This window comes from Psammomys obesus, unplaced genomic scaffold (assembly GCF_907164565.1).
Source record: "Psammomys obesus unplaced genomic scaffold, mPsaObe1.curated_primary_1811, whole genome shotgun sequence".
NCBI lineage: Eukaryota > Metazoa > Chordata > Mammalia > Rodentia > Muridae > Psammomys > Psammomys obesus.
Genome location: NW_026596069.1, coordinates 32,208,151 through 32,231,727, shown reverse-complemented (window position 1 = coordinate 32,231,727; position 23,577 = coordinate 32,208,151). Strand labels below are relative to the sequence as shown.

Sequence of the window (23,577 nt, the reverse complement as noted above, 5' to 3'; positions counted from 1 at the left end):
AGGAAATTAGGATTGAGTGAGGAGGGGCCAGCGAGCTGGGACACAGGCAGTAGTTGAGGGCTAAGTGGAGGCATGTTAGGCTTCCTTTAAGAAGGGCCTGATGAGGCTGGGCAGCCTGCAGCTGGCTAGTGAAGGCAACTGGGCTTTCTCCACCTTCTAAGCCAACAGAACAAAAAGGTAGACTTCCAAAGTCCCTCCTTTGTATGTATGTGAGGCGAGGCCTCTTAGAGCTGTTCCTGACCGCAACAATAGACCGTCAGAACCATCGCTAATAGGCGGCTGCCTTCTCAAAGTGCAGCATAGAATGACCGAAGCCAGAGCTTGTGGGGAGAGCCCAGGGACACCTCTGTTTAGCACGCAGCCTCCCCAAGAATCTGATGGTCTTCACAGAGAGGCAGAGTCCTGGGCTTGGAGCCTAAAGGCTTAGGTTTTTGTCCTGGCTCAGTTTCTTAGTTGCCAGGTACTTAGACATTCTTCTTAGAGCAAAGGAACAAATGAATTATGTTATGTAAATCCTACCATTGCTGCTTTATTTTTATTTTTATTTTTTAAGATTTCTTTATTGTTTAAACACTGTTCTGCCATACACACCAGAAGAGGACACCGGATCTCTCTATAGATGGTTGTGAGCCACCATGTGGTTGCTGGGAATTGAACTCAGGACCTTTGGAAGAGCATCCAGTGTTCTTAACCTCTGAGCCATCTCTCCAGCCCAACCATTGCTGCTTTCTTATGTAACATGTAAAAGGCAACTGAAAAGAAACTCATCTAACTGACATTTGAACTGTAAAATACCTGAAAATCTTCCTTTAGTCAGTCACTATTTATATAAGGAATTTCAGACTTTTAAGTTTCTCCTCCTGCTAATTCTCACACTTAGATATGTAGAATCATAAACGAAAGGAACATGCCCTTAAAAAAGGCTGTATGGCACCTCTTCCGTTTGCTCTTGGTACTAGGAAAGGAAACTGTTGTGATGATAGAAGGGCTGATGGCCTTTAACATGCAGGGTGCTGGGACGTGGCATTTCTTCTCAGCACAGGAGATGCCTGTCTAGCATGGACTTAGATAATCTGACAGCCTCCTCCACAGTTGTACCCTGCACTCAGGCTTCCTGGCCCCAGGCGTTAACAGGGCTGCTGTCTCTGTGTGGTCTTTCAGGAAATAAGAACTGGGATAGCTATAAACATCCAGAAAACTGCCAGATGCACTCTGCTAGCTCTCTGTGTCCCACCCTCCTGTCTCATCCTTCAGCACTCAGTCTGCAGTGGAGGAGTTAATTTTGCACTGGATAATCTTCCTCTTCGTGGGAACCCACATTGTTCATGATGATGCAGAAAGACAAATGGGATGTGCATTGGACATATGACAGGATCTACTGCAGAAGGCATCTGAAAGACTCTACCTAGCAGCATTTCAAAGCAGATACTAAGACTCATAACCAAACCTTTGGTAGAAGGGGAGTTAGTATGACATGGAAAGGACAGAAGCCCCACAAGAACCAAATATATCTGGGCACAAGGGTTTTTTTCTGAAACTGTTTCTCCAACCAAGGACCATGTATGGATATAACCTAGAACCTTTACTTGGACGAAGCTCATGGTAGCTCAGTAATCAATTGGTTCCCCATAGTAAGAGGAACAGGGACTATTTCTGACAGGAACTCAATGGTATGCTCTTTAACTTCCCCACCCCCCAAGGGAGGAGCAGTCCTGCTAGGCCACAGAGGAGGACTTTGCAGCCAGTCCTGAAGATACCTGATAAGCTAGGGTCAGATGAAAGGGGAGGAGGTCCTCCCCAATCTGTGGACTTGGAAAGGGGCAGGGAGGAGATGAGGGAGGGAGGATGGGGTTGGGAGGGAATAAGGGAGTGGGATACAGCTGGGATACAGAGTTAATAAAATGTAACTAATAAAAAAAATTGAAAAAAAATTGGAGCAAAGCATCTTAACTCCCTTTCCCTTTTTATGTTGGTAGTTCTGCTGATAACAGTCCTGGGAAAGGGGGCTCTTCCATGAACCATCCATGTGCTGCCCACTTTGCTCGGTACACCGCCCACTTTATGTGTGAGACACAGCACAAGCATGTCTAATTGTGATAGTCACTAGCTTAAAAGCTATGGAGGTCATGACAAAAGTCACTCCAGAGATTAAGAGAGCAAAAAGACCATCCATGGTAAAATGATGAGCCATGGGAAACACGAGAGCTGGTTAATTAAAACCCCACATATTATTCAAATATTATCATAACATTTCTTATTAAATAACTGCTTTTTCACTGGGAATGTCAAAAGGCCTCATCAGCCTTCGCTTCTGAAAATACCATATGGCTGCTGGTTCAGGAAACGGCTTATTCCATAGCGTATCTTGCTATTGTGATCGGAGTCTCTATTGACTGCTCATGAATATAGTACAAGACAGCCTTGCAGGTAGCGCTGGGCCAGTGTCCCTCCTTGAGTCATGGCTGTGGTTGTTGAGCCACTGGTTTAAATCCAAGACCTGGCAGAACGCAACCAAGTTGACCCTTTCTTGAGGGCCATTGTGAACACAGCTCATTCTTAGGTCTGCTCAGTGACAGTAACAGAGATGATCGGTGATAGGAGTATACATTCTCCTGTAATTACTTCTCCCTGTAGGATAAATAGAGATACAGATCTCATTTCTAAAGCTCAACATTCTATTTGGATTTGCTTTCAATAAAATATCATGAAGAGTCTTCAGCATGATCCCTAGTTAATGGAATTTAGTTGTTAAGCTTAATTCATATCAGATTTACTAAATGAGAGATCACTGTCAACTTATTGTTAATTGAATTTAGTAAAATCAAGGTTTCTATAATTAATGTGAACTGCTTAATCTTTTAGCTCCATGAATGAATATAATTTTCTGAACATAGGTTTCTTCTCGTTTAATGACTTAGTAACATTTTGAGAAAAATAAATGTATTTTGAGTTCTTTTTCTAATAACTCTTAATATCAAATTAAGTAAATCCAAATATTTAAAATACTACATAATGAAAAAAGCAAAACATTAAACTAAAAATATTATGTTTTGAGTATCAGCCAAAATTCAGTGAAGTAATAATTGAGAAGTGGTTTAGTACAGCTGTTGAGTGACTTTTCCTGAGCTGAAGTGAATAAACATCTTTTCAGTCCACAAAAAGAGAGTAACACAGGAGAGCCAAGAGAGAGTTCCCCACAACCAATGTGTGGGGATTAGTTTTAGGCAACTGCAGCGGTGAAATGCCGGCTCTACCGTAGCTTCTTAGAGATGACGTCCCACCGCTCTATGTAGCTATGAAACAGGGGCCTCATGGAGGGCGTGGCCATGTTGCCTTGCCACAAACCCGCAGGCAGTAGAGCCACACAACTGTGGACTGAAACTAGGATAAGTGGATTTTCCTCAGCTGTTTTGTCTTGTTGGAAAGCTGACTAATATACCTAGTCATTTAAAAAAGTTAAAAAGAATTACATTGTACAGATACACAAGCAGTGAGAGTCTCAGCGTTCAGCTCTTCTCTTCAACAGGTTTGTAAGCATTTTAAATGAGCAAGTGATCATGTTTAGCAGATGTTTAGCATACACACATCTGTACCTCTTCTCCACCCTCTCTCTCCTTTCACTGAACCATGTTAATACAGTCCTAGAGATTTTCATTAACAGACATTTTGCATCTTCTGCTCATTCTGCTCATTCTGCTCATTGTAGACTTAGTGCTTTTACCATATGCCATTGCAGAACTGTCTCAGAGCTGCCATTTTTAAAACAGTCCCTCCTTATTGCTAAATATTTTAGGTCGATTATGTAATATTCTTCTACTAAATCCAGCTGCAACAAATATCCAAGCGTCCATGTCCTATGATCTGGTTTTTCTGTGGTCCAAATTTCCAACAGTGAAACCAGTGTATCAATAAGTAGATATGTTTTTAAATTTAAGAAATATTGATGAACTATCCTCAGCAAAAAGCTGTTTCAAGTTGTATCACCACCAAAAATTGCTGAAAATCTACCTCTTTTAAGGTTTGTACCTCTAAATAGTACCATGTTTTGACAACCAAGCCTTTAATATATGGCCCTATGGGACATTTAAGATTCAATCCATAACAACAAATTACAATCACTTTATTAAGTTGAGAAACAAATTACAAATGTGAAATAACCCAATTGTGGACCAAAGAGAAAGAATTTAGTTAGAATTTTATTGCAACAGATCTTGATACTCATGGCTAAAATTAAATAAAAAGGGAAAGAATACCTCTTTTGCTTATGTATTAATTGTATCTGGAATAGTTAGTTTAATGATTTCTCTCTGGTTATTTAATTCTTTGTATTTAATTGATAGTATTTACAGATGTTTAGTGACAACTATTTTATAAATAGCTCCCATTGTGAGTTATCTCCTGTAGTGTCTCCCAGTGAACTGATTTTGAGTGGGAAATCAGGAAAGGAGATACAGATCTGGAAAGCAGATCTTACTTATCTACACGGGCAACCTGCTTTCATATTGATAAAGTTTGCATCTCTTCTGTAGCTCTTTCTGATTGTTCATTGTTGCTGTTTTAATGAGAAGCTCAAATGAGCCAAACCCACTTGCGTCTTCCTTCCTTAATTTCAAAGGAGAAATTCTCCAGCCCAAATAAATAAGTCCACATGGATGGACTCAGAAAGCCTGAGTCAACATGTCCAATCAATTGCCTCTAAGCATTAAGATGTTTTCTTAAGAAAGGCTCCTGCATGGTAAAAAAAGAACCATCCAGTGAGGAGTGACTAGGTGAGATGGGGAATGACTTTCGCCATCTCTGCTTACATAGCCTTGTTTAACTTAATGTTAATAAGTGCTGATGACTCTACTCTAAACCAAGATTCACTGTTGAACTGTACCAAAGATAAATACAATAATGAAGAAAATAATCGCTCGGGATTTGAAATATACCTAACAAACTCAGACTCTTGCAAAGTAACTTTCTTATTTAAAGTGGTTCTGGGGATTGCTCAGATTACAGCGAGTCATTTCTGGGCAAGCACAGGAGAAGCGAGTGACATTTCATAGGCTCTGTTCAGTTGTTAGAATGTTTCTAGCTTTCACAGGTAAAGGAGGTAGCTGGTGTAGCCATCATCTTGTTGCTAAAATCACAGAGAGGAGCTGCTGCTGCAGTAGTTGTGTGTGCTGTCCCGACCTTACCTTACCCCACCCTCTCCCTATTGTTTGTCTACCCCGAGCTGCTTTGTTTCCCCAAAACAATCTGGAATTACTTAATGCAAATGTTTTCTGGGTTTACTGTTTACCTAGGACTCAAATGTTAAGTATTATATGGGTGACTCCCTTTTTCTTACCTCATAGCCTTGTTGATTTACTTAACTGTTACTTTGCGTGAAGAAAATCTCATCTTTCTCTCCCTATGTTTGCACTTGTTTTTTTTTTTTTTTTTTAAATTCATAAACGCAGTTCGGCTTAGTCTCTGCTTTTTTTTTTTTTTTTTCAGGAGAATTTAGAGCTGCCGATGGACGATTGTGAAGTGACGGGGTCTGCTGCAGTGTCCGAAGTGATTAAATACGAGTATCATGTCCTGTACTCCTGTAGCTACCAAGTGCCAGTTCTTTACTTTAGGGCAAGCTTTTTAGGTAAGGCCACGTCTAAAGCTGAAAGCAAATTTACAAAATTTACATACATGACAGGAAGCATATTTGGAAAGTCATTCCCGAGAGAGAGGAAAACAATTAAAAATTAAAAAAGCTGTGGGTGAGGTAAGGTTTTACCAGTAAAGTTTCTCATGCTTCAGAAAGAAAATCAAGACTTCATAGTGAGTGATATCATCCCAACCTTAAATCTGATCATCAAATTTTTGGCCTCTTGCCTGAAGGTGACTAAGCTCTCTGGCCTTTTTTTGACTTTAAACAAACAGGAACAACTTAAAAACTGCAATGTTTACTTACTTCTAACTTTGCAGTAAAAATTTCTATCTCAAGTGATGCCATTAACTCAGAAGATCCTGGGTTCTTTCACCAAGAGCTTATGGTTATTTCAAGAATTGTTTATAGGTTAGCTTAAGATGTATTTAAAAATAGCAGCAATGCTTCCTTTAGCCATCTATACATCTCAGATGCCTTCGTGTCTTGCAGAGCTGTTATTTAACTCATTCCCCTGCCAAGAAGGTGAATACCTGTCTCCTTGGAGGCCTCTGCTAATAAACTTTAGTGGCAGCCACATGGTGTCCTCACCTTGCAGCTCAGGGAAACTTCTCAATATGCACTTTCTAATTCGGGTCAGGATGATACCTTGTATTCAGAGCTCCTGCCCAGCCCACCTCCTACCTTGTGTGTCTTTTTTGTAGGTTGCTTTCCTCAGCAACACTTTACATTTTGGACACTTCTAGTTTCTGTATAGCCAAGACATCTGAATTTAGCCAATGATACTTTATTTTTAATTAAAAAGTAGCTTAAGCTGCTTTGAATGTGTGTATGGTGGATTTAATCACTCGCTGCCTTATATTGTTTAATGGTCTCCAGTTTTGCAGTGCTTGCAATTTAACGAGCACTTAGGATTTAGAACAGGAGCAAATTCTTGTAGACTCCCCAGTGAGAAGATTTTAATCTGAGGTGCCATTCCTGAGAACTGACAATTTTGGGTAAATTTTCAACCTGGGACTTGAGGCTGAGGACACAGATAGTTTGCTAACTCTCAAACTCTTGCTGCAGGTTCGTCTGTACGATTATTACTAACCTTTAAGACATTCTCTTTATTGTAAGTGTATTTCACTTGCAGTCCAGAGGTTAAAGAGGATATCTTGTCTGTCCACTGTGCTGTCTACTAAAAGGTGGGGGATATATCTGTTATTTGAGGTGGAGGTAGTGGGGGTGCCTGTCTTGATTCTGTTTTGCAGTCACTCTGCCTAGCACCTTCTAGATGCAAAGATAAGTCAGGGTTGCAGGTAGAGGACACAGGACAGTCGTTCTGGTTCTTCAGTACTGTTCTCTCATATAATCAGTATTCACTGTAAGCAGTTAATCACCAGAGACAAGCTCCTGGAGACAAAACAGGTCAGTTAGCTCATCAGCATCAGGGATGTGGAGTGTTGGAACATGGCTGCTTCTTCCTGGCAGTGGGTCTCTGAGGCTGGCGGATGAGCCAGGCTGGTGCTGCGCTCTGTGGGCCGACAGCTCCCCTTACAGCACAGCACAGTGATTGTTCCTGCATGTCCAATTATACTTTAACGGCATTAGTGTGCTTCCTGCGTGCCTTTCTGTGTGGTGATTTTACTTCTTAAAACGTACATACACAACTAGCATGCTTGGTTCTATTTTTAGAATTTTAAGACACCCTTCATTTGTAGCTGATAAAGAAAACCAAAGAGGTCATTTATTTTATTTGGAAATGTTTTATTACCTCTTATTTGGTCTTGTATAGAATTCATTTTTTTTTTTTTTTTTAGTTTTTATTCTAGAATTCATTTAATACTTGGTTAGGCACATTAAAATATGAAATTATTTTTAAAAAGCATACTGAAATGTTTTCTTGTGGAGAAAAATGAAAAAATAGTTCATTCCTTTATCTTTTTTGTAGTTTTAATTTTTTGTTTTTAACCTAACCTAAACTCAGGGGCATTCTAAAAAATATCATTCTTCATCCATGAGTCATAATTTTTCATTTATTTCCCCTAGTCCAATCCTTCTTTTTATGTCTGGTTAGTCTGACAGTGAGGAGAATACATTCCTACCATCTTCCTCTATTCCAGGCCCAGGTTTTTCTTTGTTTCCGTCTAAGGGAATACAACCTAGAAACAAGATGATTGTAAAAGTTCTTGCCCAAGGGTCTTTGCTTTTCTTTCTTTCTCTCTTTTTTTTTTTTTTGTTCTTTCTTTCTCTTTTGTTGTTGTTATTGTTGTTTGTGGCAGAAGTTGGGGTTTCTTTTGCATCTGTCAGTAAAAATCCCTTTCCCTGCCTCACTGTGAATTCTCTTTCCTTTTCTATGTGTGCACAGGGAAAGCCAGGCGAGGGGTCAGGGTTCCCAGTGACACTGCCCGTTTTCAGCTGGTTGAGATTCCTTCTGAATCTCCTCTGACTCGTGACTATAGTCCACTGTTCTCTGAGTCCCTTTTGCTCCACTCCATGATCAGTGACTACCAGGCCAGCTGCTGCCCAACATGCTGCCAACATGCGGACCACCCCATTATTCCCGTGTCCTGTGCCTCATACCCCATCTTCTACCAGCACTTCACAAACCGCAGTGTGTTTGTCCCCTGCTAGACGGCCCTCAAATGTCAAAAGTAGTAAAGGATATTAATGTTGATTACCTACAACGTGAGAAGCAACTTCAGGTAGCATTTTACTTCTGGATGCCTCTCATATGAATCAGGGCCATAGGAACATGGCTCCTCCTCCTTTTTGTTTTCATGACCACCACCACTACTATTGAAACAGCTGTAGTCTCAGCTATCCTGAAAACCACAATTCTCTTGCCTCAGCCTCTGAAAAACTTGCTTATGGGTGTGCAACACCATTCCTATCCAGGAGCTTGGTTCTCAAAGGGATAGCATGAGCTGAAGACAAGTGAGTCTTTCTCAGTATTCTTTGCTTTAACTGCTTTTGTCACTGTAGGTTTGGGCAGGGCAAGGGCTGTACTGTTTATCGTCCAGTTTTGAGTAAGAGGTTGCTACCTTTTCCTTTGAGAGACAGCAAATACAAAGCATAGAGAGGCTGGTTTCAAGCAATGCTTTGTAGTTTATGAGGCCGTCCCCACAGAGTACCAGTAGTATCCTGGTGCATTTTATTTTTCTCCCTCTTACTTTTGTGGTGCCAGAGATTGACCAAAGGCCTTGCCTGTGCTGGTTGTGTATGCTCCCACTTAGCCCTGCGTACTGCTTTTCAAGAACCTGTATCAGACTTATTTGTACCACAACAAAGCCTCCTTTTCTCATCATTTTTATTGTTCTGTAGACTTTTTATGTCTCGTTTTTCCTTGATGGACTTGGCTGTTAGCAAATGGCAAATTTTGGAAATGTGGTTTAAAGAGGCTATTTATACTGAATGGCCTTGATCTCACCAGTCAGGGGCTTAAACACTCATCCTGACATCTTAACTAGAGACTTTTATATTTATTCTAGATTGAATTCTGACTTGTTTCTTCTGTTTCCCTTTTTTCTTTCTCTTTGTTTTTAATCTTAATTGAGAAGTGGACCAAGTGGTTCTTTTAATTTTCAAGTACTTATTTCTTTGGCTGACATATGTGTTCTCCTTGGGAGCTATTTTGACATATTTCGTTAATTAGTCAGAAGGGTTGCTTTAGAATGAGAAAGGAAACATCTCTCCCTTTCTGCAACTGAAGTCTGTCTTACTGGCCCAGAAAGCAAGGGTATAGAATCTTAAATGCACCCTAGATACTCTATGCAGGAGATTTGTTCAGTTGTTATGGGCTTACATGATGCTCCCAGAGAAGTGGAGTGAAAGAAATACTCAAACAACAATTTTCTCTCAAAGGTAAGATAAAAACAAGGAAAATGTTCAGATAAAGAATAATGAAACTTGAAACTCAAGTGCATAAGTCATTAAGGTGAAGGTCGAAGAACATTGTTTGGAGTTCAGAGAATGAGGAAGTCTTTGGTTTGAAGTGCACAGAGATGACTTAAAGGAACAAGAAAGATGTAAGTTGGAGGGAATTGAAAAATAGGAGTCAAGGATTTTTAGCTCTCTCATGAGGACTTCTGAGGGGTAGTGGAGGTGCATGCCCAGCCTTGGGATGCAGTGAACACGGCATGCTTGGGTACCAGTGCAGAGTAGTGTGGCTTAGGGTGTCCTAAGAGAAGCATGTACAAATGGTTGAAAGATCAATGGGGCTCAAGTTATGGGTCAGCTAATGGATAGGAAGGAGTTGAGAAATACAAAATGAGGAAGAAAGTGAGCTGAGTTGCATTTCATAAAAATCACATGACAGAAAAGCAAATGCATAAATGAAGGGTGAGAGTGAAAAGGGAGGAAAGAAATGTGATGCTTTTTGTTGTTATCAGCATTATTGATATTTTAAATAGTGACCTCTTATAAAAGATGAGCTTTAAGAACATATATTTCATGATAAAATTACTACAGTTGAGTGGGAGTTAAGTTAGCTTATTTAGTAGAGAAAAAAGCAGATGAGCCTGAAGCAAAAATGATTTAAGTTATTACATTAAGCAAAAAAATGGAAAATAAATTGACATAATTTAACTCAGAATCTTATCTGATTATAGCAACCTTTAATACAGTTAATAATTTTATACTTTATTTATTTAAATAGTAGTATGTATAATAAAAGTCCCATCAGTGAACTAGAACATGAATTTGGTAGATCAAAAATAGAGTCTAGGGATTAAAATGGGATGTGAATACAGCGGGACTTTCAGACCCACCAGCAGTATGAATAATGACACAAAGGTTTTTTAATATTTTAAAGCTGCGCAGATCCCCAGCCAGCTTTCTAGGTTAACCCAACTAACCCAGCACTGTGTCCCACCACATGGCTCTACCTCTTTGCCCCTGTTCATGTCCATCCATTCGTCTCCTTTGTCCCTTGTCCCCTGGCTAATCACCACAGTCTGAACCTTCTCCCAGGGTTCCTTTCTCTCTCCCGGAAGTTCTGCCTTCCACTTCCTGGCTAGCTATTGGCCATTATTGCTTTGTTAAAGCGAATCAGATACCATTGTAGAACGCCTTAGGTAGGTGAGAAAGGAACAGTACCAGGGTCTTGCCAGCATTTAGCTCTGTCAGTACAGAATTGTCGGTTTTATATACAGAGACACATCGTCCCAGAGTGTATCCCAACGTGGGAGTTGCAAACAGTGAATGTTATAGAAAATAATGAAAATTTAGTTAACTAATACAAAGAATTACAAACTGAAAAGTCAAAATCTTGGAGAAAATGAAGCAAGAATGATTTGTCAAGTTCTGTACATGTTTAAAACATTAGGAGGACTTAGGAAACAGTAGGATATGTAGTAGGACATGATAATAATAGAATGTTAATGAAAAAACTCAAGTTCATAAATAACACACCCAAAGATACGTGAAAAGTGACAGTGACAGAGTTAACTAACCTACATGCATGAGCATCTGATGTGACATATGCATAAGACCACAGAGTCCTGAAAGAGGACACACAGGGAAGAGAACTGATGTTCTCACTGGGAAAGACTGTGTTGCTTTGCTTCTCTGTAAAGGAAATCCTCTTTTACTCTAGACAAAACAAACGCAGCTTGAAGTATTTATGACAACATAGGACTCCAAAGCCTGGCATGGTGGCTCCTGGTTGCAGCTTGTAATGGAAGGCCAGAGGATTGGGAATTCAAGTCCAGCCTCAGCTCCACAAGCTACTTAACAAGGTAGAGGCAGGCCTCGGATAAATGAGTCCCTACCCTTCCTTCCATACACACATGCACACGTGCATGTGTATACACATAATCAGTGACAAGGGAACTGACCAGACAGTTATAAAGTGGAGACATACAAGTAGCTAGTAGATAGTTTAAAACTGAGAATTATCCTTTACATGTTGTTTGGGAATAGTCCACATGAAAATACACAGTCACATGCATATAGATTTTCATATAACTAAAAAGCATATCACATGTACTATTCAGAGTATCAGACAGATAGCTGACATTTTAAAAATTTGGTCTGCCAGACTAGAGAGATGGCTTACCAGTTAAGAACCTGACTTTGGTTTCCTAGCACCTACATGTTGGCTCACGACTGTTTGTACTACAGTTCCAGGGAATCCCATGCCCTCTTCCTGCCTCTGTAGATGTCTGTGTCACACATGGAAAGTTCACTCACATACCTGCAAACCAACACTTATGCATATGAAACAAACAATTAGGTTTGATAATTATGAAAGTAGTCACCAAAGGCTTTTAAATGTGGTGTATTAGTGAGATGAAAATAATGGAAAATGACCATGAAAAGCAGAATAAGGCTTGTACATGGATCACAGAGCCAAGTGAAGATAGTGAGTTCCAGGAGTGGTTGCAGAGTGAAGCCCTCTGGCTTTAGTGGTGAGGAGAGATCTGCCTTCAACTTGGTTTATAATTTCTCTCCCATGTTGGAAATATATTTGGATGCTAAGAATTCAGATATCTATTCTGTCAGCTTATATGGATTCCTACAAGGTGTTTATGTAAATGCAAAACATTTATTCAGTGAATTTAAAATTATGATTATTGTTTTGTTTTAGTAAGAATTAGGCCTATTTCTCTAGAAGTAATGTTGAATTGTGTTCTCATCTATCCTTACCTCTGAAATATTAACCATAATATGGTATGAAGATGTTTTTAGAATGTAGAAATGAATAAAAGAAATCAGAGATAAATGATGCCCTTGAGGGAACTAATAGCATAAAAAATAAAAAAAGAAGTCAGGCCTGAAATCTACTGCAAGAAATAGAATAAGCTCAGGACCACAAGAGAGCTAAAAACTGACACCAAAATGCAGGGGATGAAGAGACTTTGACCTGGGGTGGTCAAGAAAGCCTCATCATGGCACAGATACTGTGATGGGGAAAGGGAAGGGCAGGTCTAGTAATAGAAACAGAAAGATGAAAGCTGTAAATATCCCTGGTTTGGGCAGTACTGGTCGGGAGCACAGCTTACAGGGAATTTGTGCACAGTGTGGCGGCAGAAAATGCAAGGTCTAGAACCTCACTTCCCAACGCTCAGCCCCTCCTGTAAACTTAGGAAGGTGTAGGTGTCACGTGAGAGCAAACTGAGACAGCAGCAACACCATTGTATGGACTTTTGAGATTCTAGTCACTTCATGAGACTGGGTTTGGCCCTGAGTGTGTTTAAGTCACGGCAGCTGTGCTGTGTGTCCTGAGGCTCATAAGGCCATGGGAAGATTGAGGATTTTTTTCTACAAGCACAGTAAAACTGAGAGCTTTCAGAATGCCAACAACTTACTATGGGTGCGTGGAGGCTGTGGGCTCAAACTCCATACCTTTCTTTGTTTTTCAAATAATTGACTGAAAATTTAAAACCACATTAAAAAAATGAATTAATTGGTATAGGTAGATGAAATTGCTGTGAGCTATGTTTTTAGAATTTTTACAAAGATTTCTTGAGATTAATAAAGATACCAAGTATTGAATGTTTATAGGAATAAATGAAGATTACAGCATTAGCCAGGTAACTGATGTGAAGGCGATGAACAATTATACTCATTTCATAGCACAGTATAATTTCTCACTGGAGCAAAATGAATTTTCTCCTTTGGTGGAGCATCATCTCTGCCTCCCTGTGGAGTATGACATGAATTTTTATATCCTTCAAAGCTCTGTGGAAGGCCAATCTATTGAACAGTGGAACATTTCATTAGAAAAAAATCCACTCTAGTTTCTTTTTATTTCTAATGACCACATCTAGGAAATTTCTGTTAAACTTATTGTGCATAATTTATATTCTTTTTAATCACTTTAGGAGTTATCTTTAAAATTTTTTTAGTCTTTAGTACTAGAATTGGGTACTGCTAGGGAGGCATGGTATTATTGGATTCATAAAAACTAATAGTATTCAGAAATTTAATTTAGAAAGCTGCACATTTTGAGTAATGTATAGTTTACTTGACATGTAGGTTATTATTCAATTGAGAGATTTTTATGTGCAAATATTAATTGGTACTGGAAGTTGCTAAAAACTATACTTTTTAGTGATTTCAGTATTGTCCACCATCTCTTGCTCTTTTTCTACTGCTTTAGCGTAAATGTGTATTATCATTCCAGCTAACACCAGCACCTAGCGAGTACTCAGTAAACACCTGTTAAATGGATGAGCTCTATTACTGTGTTTCGTGTATCGTTTCTTCTGAAATTAGTTTGGCTTCTGTGTGAAAATTTCAGGTTTTTTTGGTGCTTTTACTCAGCTTCTCCCTTGATGTGACTATTGTGATGTCTAGACATGTAAGGATGAGTGCTGTTAGTGTTTCATGGCTGCTGAGGAGAGACCATAACACATCTTCTCCACATTGCTTACAGTTCCTGGCTCGAAGTCCCTTGACCTCAACATGTTGGCACAAAATACTATGTGTAATGCACTTATCTAAGGACTTATTTCTGCTTATACTTTTACCTCAAAATGCTGCTCCTTAAGTTTTCAGAAATACATAATTGTGCAGCAGATACTTTACTTCCATGTTATTTAAGCTCTGTTTGTATGGTGAGATTCTTTGCAGAGTTGGCTGTCTCTGTTCAAGGAATTTCTAAAGACTCTACCTCAGTCTGAAATAATTAGGATCATAATCATACTTGGACACATGTCAAGTGCCCACAGTCTATGCTTCCATCTGAAGGATTGCTGATTCCTTGTTGTTGTCGTGTTTTTGATCATGAAGGGATAAGGTATGACTAGGCAGGTCAGCCCTGAAGTCTTAGGGGAGAGAACCCACATCATTCTTAGATCATATTTTCAAAGAGATGAGGTTATATGTACTTGTCCTTTTAGAGAGTGAGGGAGTGAGTCATACAGTATCAGAGCAAAATTAAAATATAGACTTGATTTTTTCCCTAGTACTTTTGATTAGAAGTTAACAGATGGTTATCCATTAAAGGGAAATTTAGTTTGTGTCAACAAAATCATTTATAGCCCAACATGAAAAATAAAATAGGAATACCTTTACAAATGATTATTTTAAAGATCTAATTATGGGTTCAGCAAGAGCAAGATAAAGGTAGCAGCTCTTAGCTAGTGTCTTAGCAGGTAAAAAAAGGTGTTTGCTGTTGAATCTGAGAATCTGAGTTTGATCCCCAGAACTGACATGGTTAAGGCAGAGAGCTAACTCAGTAAGCTGTTCTCTGACCCTTACACACACACACACCATATGGCATACACATGAACATACAGAACATACAGAGTTAATTAATTAATTAATTAATTAATTAATTACAACAGCAACATAGAGTCTAGAATTTGAAAATAAAAAATTCTTTCACGTCTTTCACGTGAATTCTTTCACAGCTTTCACGTCTGTGGATGAAGGCCCCGGGAACATCGCCTTTGCTATTTCTGGTTGAACCAAATAAGTCTGAACCCTTAAAAAATTCTTATTTAAACTTTTTTTTAAATTGTGATGACAAAGTATTTGTTTTCGTTGTGTAGCTCCGAGCGTGGTTCCAAAAAGCAGTTCTGCGGGCAGCTCCAGTAGCATTGCTTGGGTTGTTTAGCCTCCTTAGTGATGGTTTTGAAGTACATAGTCTTCTAAATAGTTAGACTTGGCATGTTTGTTTAAATTCTAATCTTTATAGTCTTATCAGGACTGTCATGATCTAGCAGAGGACGCCAAACACAAGACCTCCAGAGGTGCTAAGAGGCTTTATGGCAGCCTTTGAGAAGTAGCCAGGTTATACATGCAGATACACACACAGACAGAAACAGAAAAAGACAGACAGACAGACACAGAGAGAGATAGAAGCAGACACACACATAGAGACAGAGAGACACAGAGAGAGGCAGAGACAGAGCGAGCATGTGCAAAAGAGCAAATTTTTGTTTCTGTCAGTGTGTATGTGCATGATCATGTGTGTGAGCACACATGTGTAAACGCTCCAGGTTGATGTTTTATCTCTTTCCACCTTATATACTGAGGCACAGTCTCTCACTGAACCCAATACTCATCAATTATAGTCTCACTAGCCAGTTTGCTCCAGAGAAAAGAAAAATATGGGTCACATACAAGCTCGTATATGAGTCATTACTCATAGTTGCCAAAATGTGGGAAAAAATACCAAATGCGCCTCAACTAGTGAATGATAAACAGAATGTGCCATATAATGAATAAAAGATAACTTGGCTATTAAAAAATGAAAGGCTGGTACACGCTTTAACATGGAAAATTTCAAAAACAATTCACAAAAGACCCATCTGGTCTTATTAGGTAAGGATATAAAAATATAATAAACAAATTTATAAGAACAGAAAGTGAATTAGTGGTTTTCTAGAACCAGACAGGTTAAGAGACCATGAGGAATTGCTAATAAGTTGATGATTTCTGTTTCAAGTAGTCTAAACCTGAGGTATTGCTTACAAAACACTGGAGACCACCGTTGGCTTAGACACTTTAAACGGGAGAGTTGAATGTATGTGAACTGTATCTTGATGACGCTGTCTTTTGTCTTACATGCCCACGAGAGCTGAGAGAGCCCTCATCCTGCTTCTCTTCAGTGTTGCTGTGGCTTCAGTCTCCTCTCTCCCCTGCACTCTCTCCCTTTGGCCCGGTATCACAGCAGCTCACAGGCACTGTCCACTGTCTGTTCTTCAGGTCACCTTCTCAGAAAGGTCTAAAACTGACCTTGCCCTCCAGGCTGGCACTCTGCAGCCTCCTTTTTGTTTCTGCTGTACTATATGTTGCTTCTAAACTTCCTATATGATGTTTGTTATTTACTGTCACATTCTTGCTTTCTGGCTAGAATATAACTTCCACAAAACATCATTTTTCCAGCTGATATATCACAAAGGCTTGGCATATAGTAGGTGCCAAATAATATAAATATCTATTTCTAAAATTAACTTCTTATCTTATTACCCGAAGGAGAAAATTGAAGGGTGAGATACTAGTTCTTTTGTGTTGAATTAAAAGTTATTTTTCATTTTGACTTAGTAATTCCATTCTAGGAAATTTATCAAAAGAAAATAATTGAAAAGAAGAAAAATTGGTATGGCTTCCTTGTGACTGCTTTGTGCCAGGTACTGTTTCAAAGCTGGTGATATTTTAAATGACCAACAGCATTGAGATACTTAAGTAAATAAGAAAATTACAGTGTAGTATGATTATAGCATCACGTAACCAGTGAAGTTGCAAAGATGGCTTTTAACTAATGTGGGAAATATTTATACTAAGTATGAAAAATATAGACACTTCAGCCTCTGCTACAGAATTAAGAAATCTTTATTGATGGCATGTCCATTCAGGAGTAAGAATGGTCAAGACCCACATCTGTAGCTCTCTATAGCTGGGAATGGCAGGAAATGAGAAGAGATGTGTAAGCAGATAACTTCAGACAGTGATACTTGCTCTGAAGCAAGCCCAGGAGGGCAAAGGGCTGACTGGTGCTCTGAGAGCCTGAGTGGGTTCACTGAGTGGCGCAAGCAGTGCATTCATTCCCTGCTTCCTAGGGAGAATGACAGACAACGGTGCCGATAGGCCAGTTGGAAGGGGCTGGAATGCCTGTATGTTTGGATTTTACCCTGTGAGGATCTGCACTCAACACAGAAAGCATTAGATTTATGTTTGAAGTTTATAGGCATAGACACCCAGCTCTAGAGCGTGGACAACTGACAAAGGCTACTGTTAAGTTTGAACTTACACCTCAGAGCAGTACAAATGGAAAGGCAAGAACACGCTATGGAGAAATTGAGAATTTTGGGACAGACCCAAAATTTTATTGTGAGATTTTTTTTTATTTTGAGATTGAAAATTATTTTGAAATCTCAAGTTTTTATTGTGAGATTGATGACCGAGGAAGAGATAGATGTGGAATGACTGTTGGGTTTCTGGTTTTTCCTCACTGTGTGAGAAGTAGAAAAAACGCATGGTGATGTATCCGTATGGTGGAGGGAGGTTGTGTGTTGGGGTTAGAACCTAGGGCCTTATACCTGCTAACCATGTATACTAGTGATCTACAGCTATGCTGTAATATGTGAATGCAACTAATATCAATGATGTAGAGAAATACATTGTTGCTAATCTTGTTTCTATTAACTGTTATAGAAAGTGGCTGAACACTATAAACACAGTACTTAATTTCTTTTTTTAAAAGCTGTAAAAGCTAAGACCATAAAAATTCTTATTTTTTCTTTGCTTTTATTGAAAATTCATGTAATATATTGATTGTGGTTTTCTCTCTACCATCTTCTCCAAGACCCTCCCCATCATCCAGCTATATACCTTCTTTCTCTCTCTCTTCAGAAAACAAACAGGGAAAGATAAAAATAAAAACCACAAAAGGCATTAGAAACACACACATACACATCCATAAAAACACAAAATTGGGAACTATAATACCCAAGCAAAAGACCAATAAGGTAAAAAATACTCAAACGAACAGTATGAAACAACAAACAAAAGATCCATGAGAAACACCATTGCGCTTATTTTATGTTCGCCGTCTCTGCTGGGTGTGGGGCCGCACGTGTGATTTATATACCTGATGGGACTCTGTGGTAGAAATCTGACTTTTCCTGTGTGAGCACTAGTGCGGACGGGGAGCGGATCCGCCTCTGCCTCTCGCACTGGGAACCCATCTGGCTTAACCTGTGCCGGTCCTGTGCATTGTGACCGGCCTGTTGTGTCCGGAAGGCACTATATTTTTGGAGTCATCCATTCCTTTTGAGTCTTACTCTTTCTGCCTCTAAAACCGCAGAAATTCTTACTTGTTTTAATAACATGCATTTCTTGAGATAAATAAAAGTACATCCTTTTTTTTTTGTCTGTTTTGAGCTTATTTTTAATGTTTGTGATTGCTTTCTTACTTGATTTCCATAGTCTTTTAAAACCTGCATTCTAGGAAGTCTCTTTTTTTTATTCTCTAGATTTGGTGAAGTATGAAAATGTAAGCACTGGTCCTCTGTTCTAGAACCAAATTTGATGAAAAATTCTGTAAGATTTCCTGATATTGCTGCTGGGCTGCCCATTACTGTTCTTGTATAAATACTTCCAGCCTTAGGATATGCTTAGGATATTGACTATTTTAAGGAATAAAATTAAAATTATTTATTAGCGGATATTAAAACCCAATTTTCCTCTCTGGGTCTGAAAAGTTTAGCGATTAAGAACACATTGCTTGTTTTTCCTTTTTATGTGCATGTATGTATCTGTATGGTATTACATACAACACATACACATAAAGCATTCACAGTATCTCTCTCCTCAGAGGAAGCATGGCTCAGGAAGAGCACTGGATGTTGAGTCCTGATGCCGGCTTCGGATTCCATCACAGATGGGAACTGACAGCATAATCTTGAAGACCTGTATCACCAAGGTGTTAGTGGCCTTCCCAGTGCTCATTTTATTATGCTACTACTAATTCCTTCTAATTTTGATATGTAAGCATTATTTAAAAGCATGTTGTCTTTTGTTACTTGATTACTGAGCTTGCTCTGTGATGCCGCAGTGCTTGGGATTGGATTCACCCCTTCGGAATCAACGCACACATGTTCTGAAGATGTGTAGTGCTTATCTTCAGAGCACAGTTTGGCCTGCTCTGTAAATGTATTCAGAAAACAATATACACAGATATTGAAGGCAGCTTGTTTTCAACTTGTAGCTAAACATGACATTCAAATGTTAATTGGATGAATAAATCTTGTTCATTTTACAGACATGGAAATGTCAGTGGAATAAAACTATTTATCACAAGATAATGGTCTCCTACTGCCAGATAAATGCCAAGATGAAGATAGTTATTGAAAATGTATCAAAATATTCCAGTGCTATTTATTGAAAATAAAGGTTGAAGGAAAGTTCAGCTTTGCAGGGCAGACATGCCCTCCTTATGCCACTCATACATCAGTGCCTCAAAGGCAGTGTGTGTGGTGTGGACTCAGGGGCACAGCCTGAGAGTAACAAGTGAGGAAATGGGTGTTAGCTTTGAGAGGGGCTGACTACAGAGGGGGACCAGGAGGGGCCAAGTATTTACTGAGCATTTTCTGTGTGCTAACAGTCCTGAGAAGGGTCACTGTGTAAGCCTCATGAGAAGAAAATCCATTTATTGTATTCCATTTACAGGAAAAGTAACTGAGATACAAAAAGCAAAGATTTGTAAAGTAGCTGAGCTTCACCCAGAAAGCAACTGCCAACCCCTGTCTAAACAGTCCAGCTTCTCAATGCTACTTTCGCATGTAGGCTGCATTTCTTCCTGTACTCCGAGTCTGGAAGCTCCAGTGAAGTTTAGGTTTTGCAGCACAGTATTGCTGTGTGTTGTTTTACACTCCTTTGAGCCCAGTGTTTCATATATGATGCATTCTTTTCAGACAACATTGGACTTTGTCTAAGAAAAGACCTATCTGTTGTCTTGAGATCTTGACTGCTGCAAATGGAAAGAGCATCACTGGATTCTAGCATTTTCACATTCTTCCAGCGGCACATTTTGAAAATCTTTATAATTCTCTCTCTTTCTTCTTTCTCATTTGAATTAGCCACCCATTTTTCCTCTTATCTATATGCATTATAAGTACCATGGTGGTCTTCATGAAACACTTTGAGTGGGTAACAACTGTAGAGAGATAATTGAAAGTTTCTGACTGAATCAAAGGAGAATTACAGTTTTTTGTTGTTGTTGTTAGTCTCTTTATGCTAGTCTCTCAGGTTTCTCCACTCCAGTCAACCCATCTCCCACTTATCACCAACACTATGTACTGGTGTTGCTGTGCTGTGCATTCTCCAGCACCAGCTTTCCGCTGGCAGTAAAGGAGCCTCTTTCTGTTTGCTTTTTAAGATACTTATATGCTTGTCATAGTTTCCCCAGTAAATGGTAAGCTACTTACTGCAAGAAATCATGTTTTTCTTCCTTTTCATCTTCTTGATGCCCACTAGAATGATTTGAACATTATTACTCATCAACAGGAGCGTGGAAAGGTGTGGATGTGGTCTCTGCTTTGAAGACAGAGGAATCATGAAGCCTCCAGCAGTGTTCATAGCAGACCTCTGGGAATAAGAGAGTCCCTTTCCTCAACTTGCCCTTATGCTTGTATCTGTCATTTATAACTAAAATATCTTCACCTTTTGTTTATTTTGTAAAATTCCTAAAGGTAATAAATTGCTATCTTAGTTGCTGTGTGACTACAAAGAAGAAAAGCTTAAATGTTTAATCTTCCCCCAGGAACAAAATAGTAATTCATACAGAAGTCTGATGTGTAAGTCTTTGTGCACCTGTAGAAACTTTTCAGGAAGTCAGGGCACCCAGTGCTTTAGGACAACACCAAGCAGCACTTGTCACCAGAATCGCTAACACAGCCATGCATGTCCTTTCGCAGATGGGAGACCACTAGCCCTGGAGGATATATGGGAAGGAGTCCATGAATGCTACAAGACAAGGCTGGTGCAGGGGCCGTGGGACACCATCACCCAGCAGGTCAGTCTCGACGCCGTATTGATGCAGCTCTGGATCTTAACTCACTTTTCATCTAGGTCTCTCACCTACTTCACCCTGCTTCACTCCTCTACACCCTTAGAGAATCAATTCAGAGACAGTTTCTTTAAAAACATCTTCTCAGATGCAGGTGTGGTTTACTTTCCATATTAAATGCTTTCATACCACACTATAATTCTATTTCATGGAGCTTATTATAATTTTGAATTATATATTCGAATATATAATGTAATATATAATATATAATATATTTATATAATTATAAATATATTATATATAATATATATTATATATATAATATATATTATATATATATAATATAATATATAATATATAATTAAAATGTGATGTGAGCTCCCCTGTGGGCAGAGTGTGTCCTCTTTTCTGTTTCACTCTTCACCATATGCCCAGGACCAGCATGGTACTTAGTGTATACTAGTACCAACAAAAGCTTTAGACGTGGAAACAGAATCTAAGTTGGTTCAGACATTAAGAAATAGGATTGTCATGCTGAGACTTACAGCCAAACTTTGGGCGGAGTTCAGGGAATCTTATGAAAGAAGTAGGGGATAGTAAGACCTGGAGAGGACAGGAGCTCTACAAGGAGACCAACAGAACCAAAAATGCTGGGTACGGGGGTCTTTTCTGAGACTGATACTCCAACCAAGGACCATTCATGGAGATAACCTAGAACCCCTGCACAGATGTAGCCCATGGCAGATCAGTCTCCAAGTGGGTTCCCTAGTAATGGAAACAGGGACTGTCTCTGACATGAACTGATTGGCTGGCTCTTTGATTACTGCTCCCTGAGTGGGGAGCAGCCTTACCAGGCCACAGAGGAAGACAATGCAGTCACTCCTGATGAGACCTGATAGATTAGGATCAGAAGGAAGGGGAAGAAGACCTTCTCCATCAGTGGACTTGGGGAGGGGCATGGGTGGAGAAGGGGAAGGGAGGGTGGGATTGGGAGGGCAGGAGGGAGGGAGCACCAGGGGGGATACAAAGTGAATAAACTGTAATTAATAAAAATCAAAAATAAACAAAAGGAAAAAAAAAAGAAATAGGAGCTTCCGGCACCTGGGAAGGCAGGAGAAGCTCAGTAAGTTTGAGGCCAGCCAGCTTTATATAGCAAGATCCTCTCTCAAAACAAAAATAGGAAAGGAAGGAGGGAGGGAAGAGAGGGAAGGGGAAAAGAAGGAGAGGGGAGGAGACAGTAGAGTTGGAGAGCTGGCTTAGAAGTGGCTGCTGTGCAGCTCTATTGGTAACAGCCAGAATCTGGAAACAACCCAGATGTCCCTCAGTGGAGGAATGGATACAGAAAGTGAGGCACATTTTGACAATGGAATACTACTCAGCAATTAAAAACAAGGAAATAATGAAATTTTCAGGCAAATGGTAGGAACTAGAAAAGATCATCCCGAGTCAGGTAACCCAGAAACAGAAAGACACACATGGTATATACTCACTTATACGTGGATATTAGACATATGATATAAGATAAACATACTAAAATCTATAGCCCTAAAGAAGGTAAAGAACAAGGAGGACCCTAGGGAAGATGCTTAATCCTCATTCAGAAGGGCAAACAGGATAGATAACAGAAGTGAGAGAAGACAAGGAACAGGACAGGAGCCTTCCACAGAGGACCTCTGAAAGACTCTATCATCAGGGTATCAAAGGAGTTACTGAGACTCAGCCAAACTTTGGGCAGAATGCAGGAAACCTTATGGAAGAAGAGGGAGATAAAAAGACCTGGAGGGAACGGGAACTCCACAAGGAGTTCCAAAAACCCTGGGCCCCAGGGGTTCTGCAGAGACCAATACTCCAACCAAGGACCATGCATGGAGAGGACCTAGACCCCCTGCTCAGAGGAAGCCGATAGGCTGCTCAGTTTCCAAGTGGGTTCCCTGGTACAGGGTCTGTCTCTGACATGAATTCAGTGGCTGGCTCTTTGATCACCTCCCGCTGGGGGGTGGTGCAGCCTTGCCAGGCCATAGAGGAAGATGATGCAGCCAGCCTTGGTGAGACCTGTTAGGCTAGGGTCAGATGGAAGGGGAGGAGGACCTTCCCTTTCAGGAGACTAGGGAAAGGGCATAGGGGGAGAAGAGGGAGGGAAGAGATGAGGGAGGGGGCTGCAGCAGGGATACAAAGTAAATAAATTGTAAGAAGGAAAGAAAGAAAGAAAGAAGGAAGGAAGGAAGGAAGGAAGGAAGGAAGGAAGGAAGGAAGGAAGGAAGGAAGGAAAGAAAGAAAAAAGAAAGAAAGAAAAGAAAGAAAGAAAGAAGAAAGAGAGCTAGAAAGAAGAGAGAAAGAGAGAAGGAAGGAAGGAAGGAAGGAAGGAAGGAAGGAAGGAAGGAAGGAAGGAAGGATAGAAGGAAGTAGCTGCTGTAGGAGCATGAGAACTTGGGTTGGACCCATCATCCTGTGACCCCAGTGTTTTAGTGAAGATAGGCAGATTCTAGAGCTCCAGATCAGAATGTGT

General features: G+C 39.8%; 1 protein-coding gene across 4 annotated transcripts in view; it reads left to right on the top strand.

Moving 5' to 3' along the window:
* Nucleotides 1-23,577, top strand: part of Atg10 (autophagy related 10) — a 238,104-nt gene that overhangs the window by 152,353 nt on the left and 62,174 nt on the right. For all 4 annotated transcript variants that reach the window (XM_055625746.1, XM_055625747.1, XM_055625749.1 and 1 more), the window contains 2 exons: nucleotides 5,482-5,620; nucleotides 20,980-21,077. In XM_055625746.1, the coding sequence (XP_055481721.1) occupies nucleotides 5,482-5,620; nucleotides 20,980-21,077 (237 nt within the window). The remainder of the gene's footprint in view (nucleotides 1-5,481; nucleotides 5,621-20,979; nucleotides 21,078-23,577) is intronic.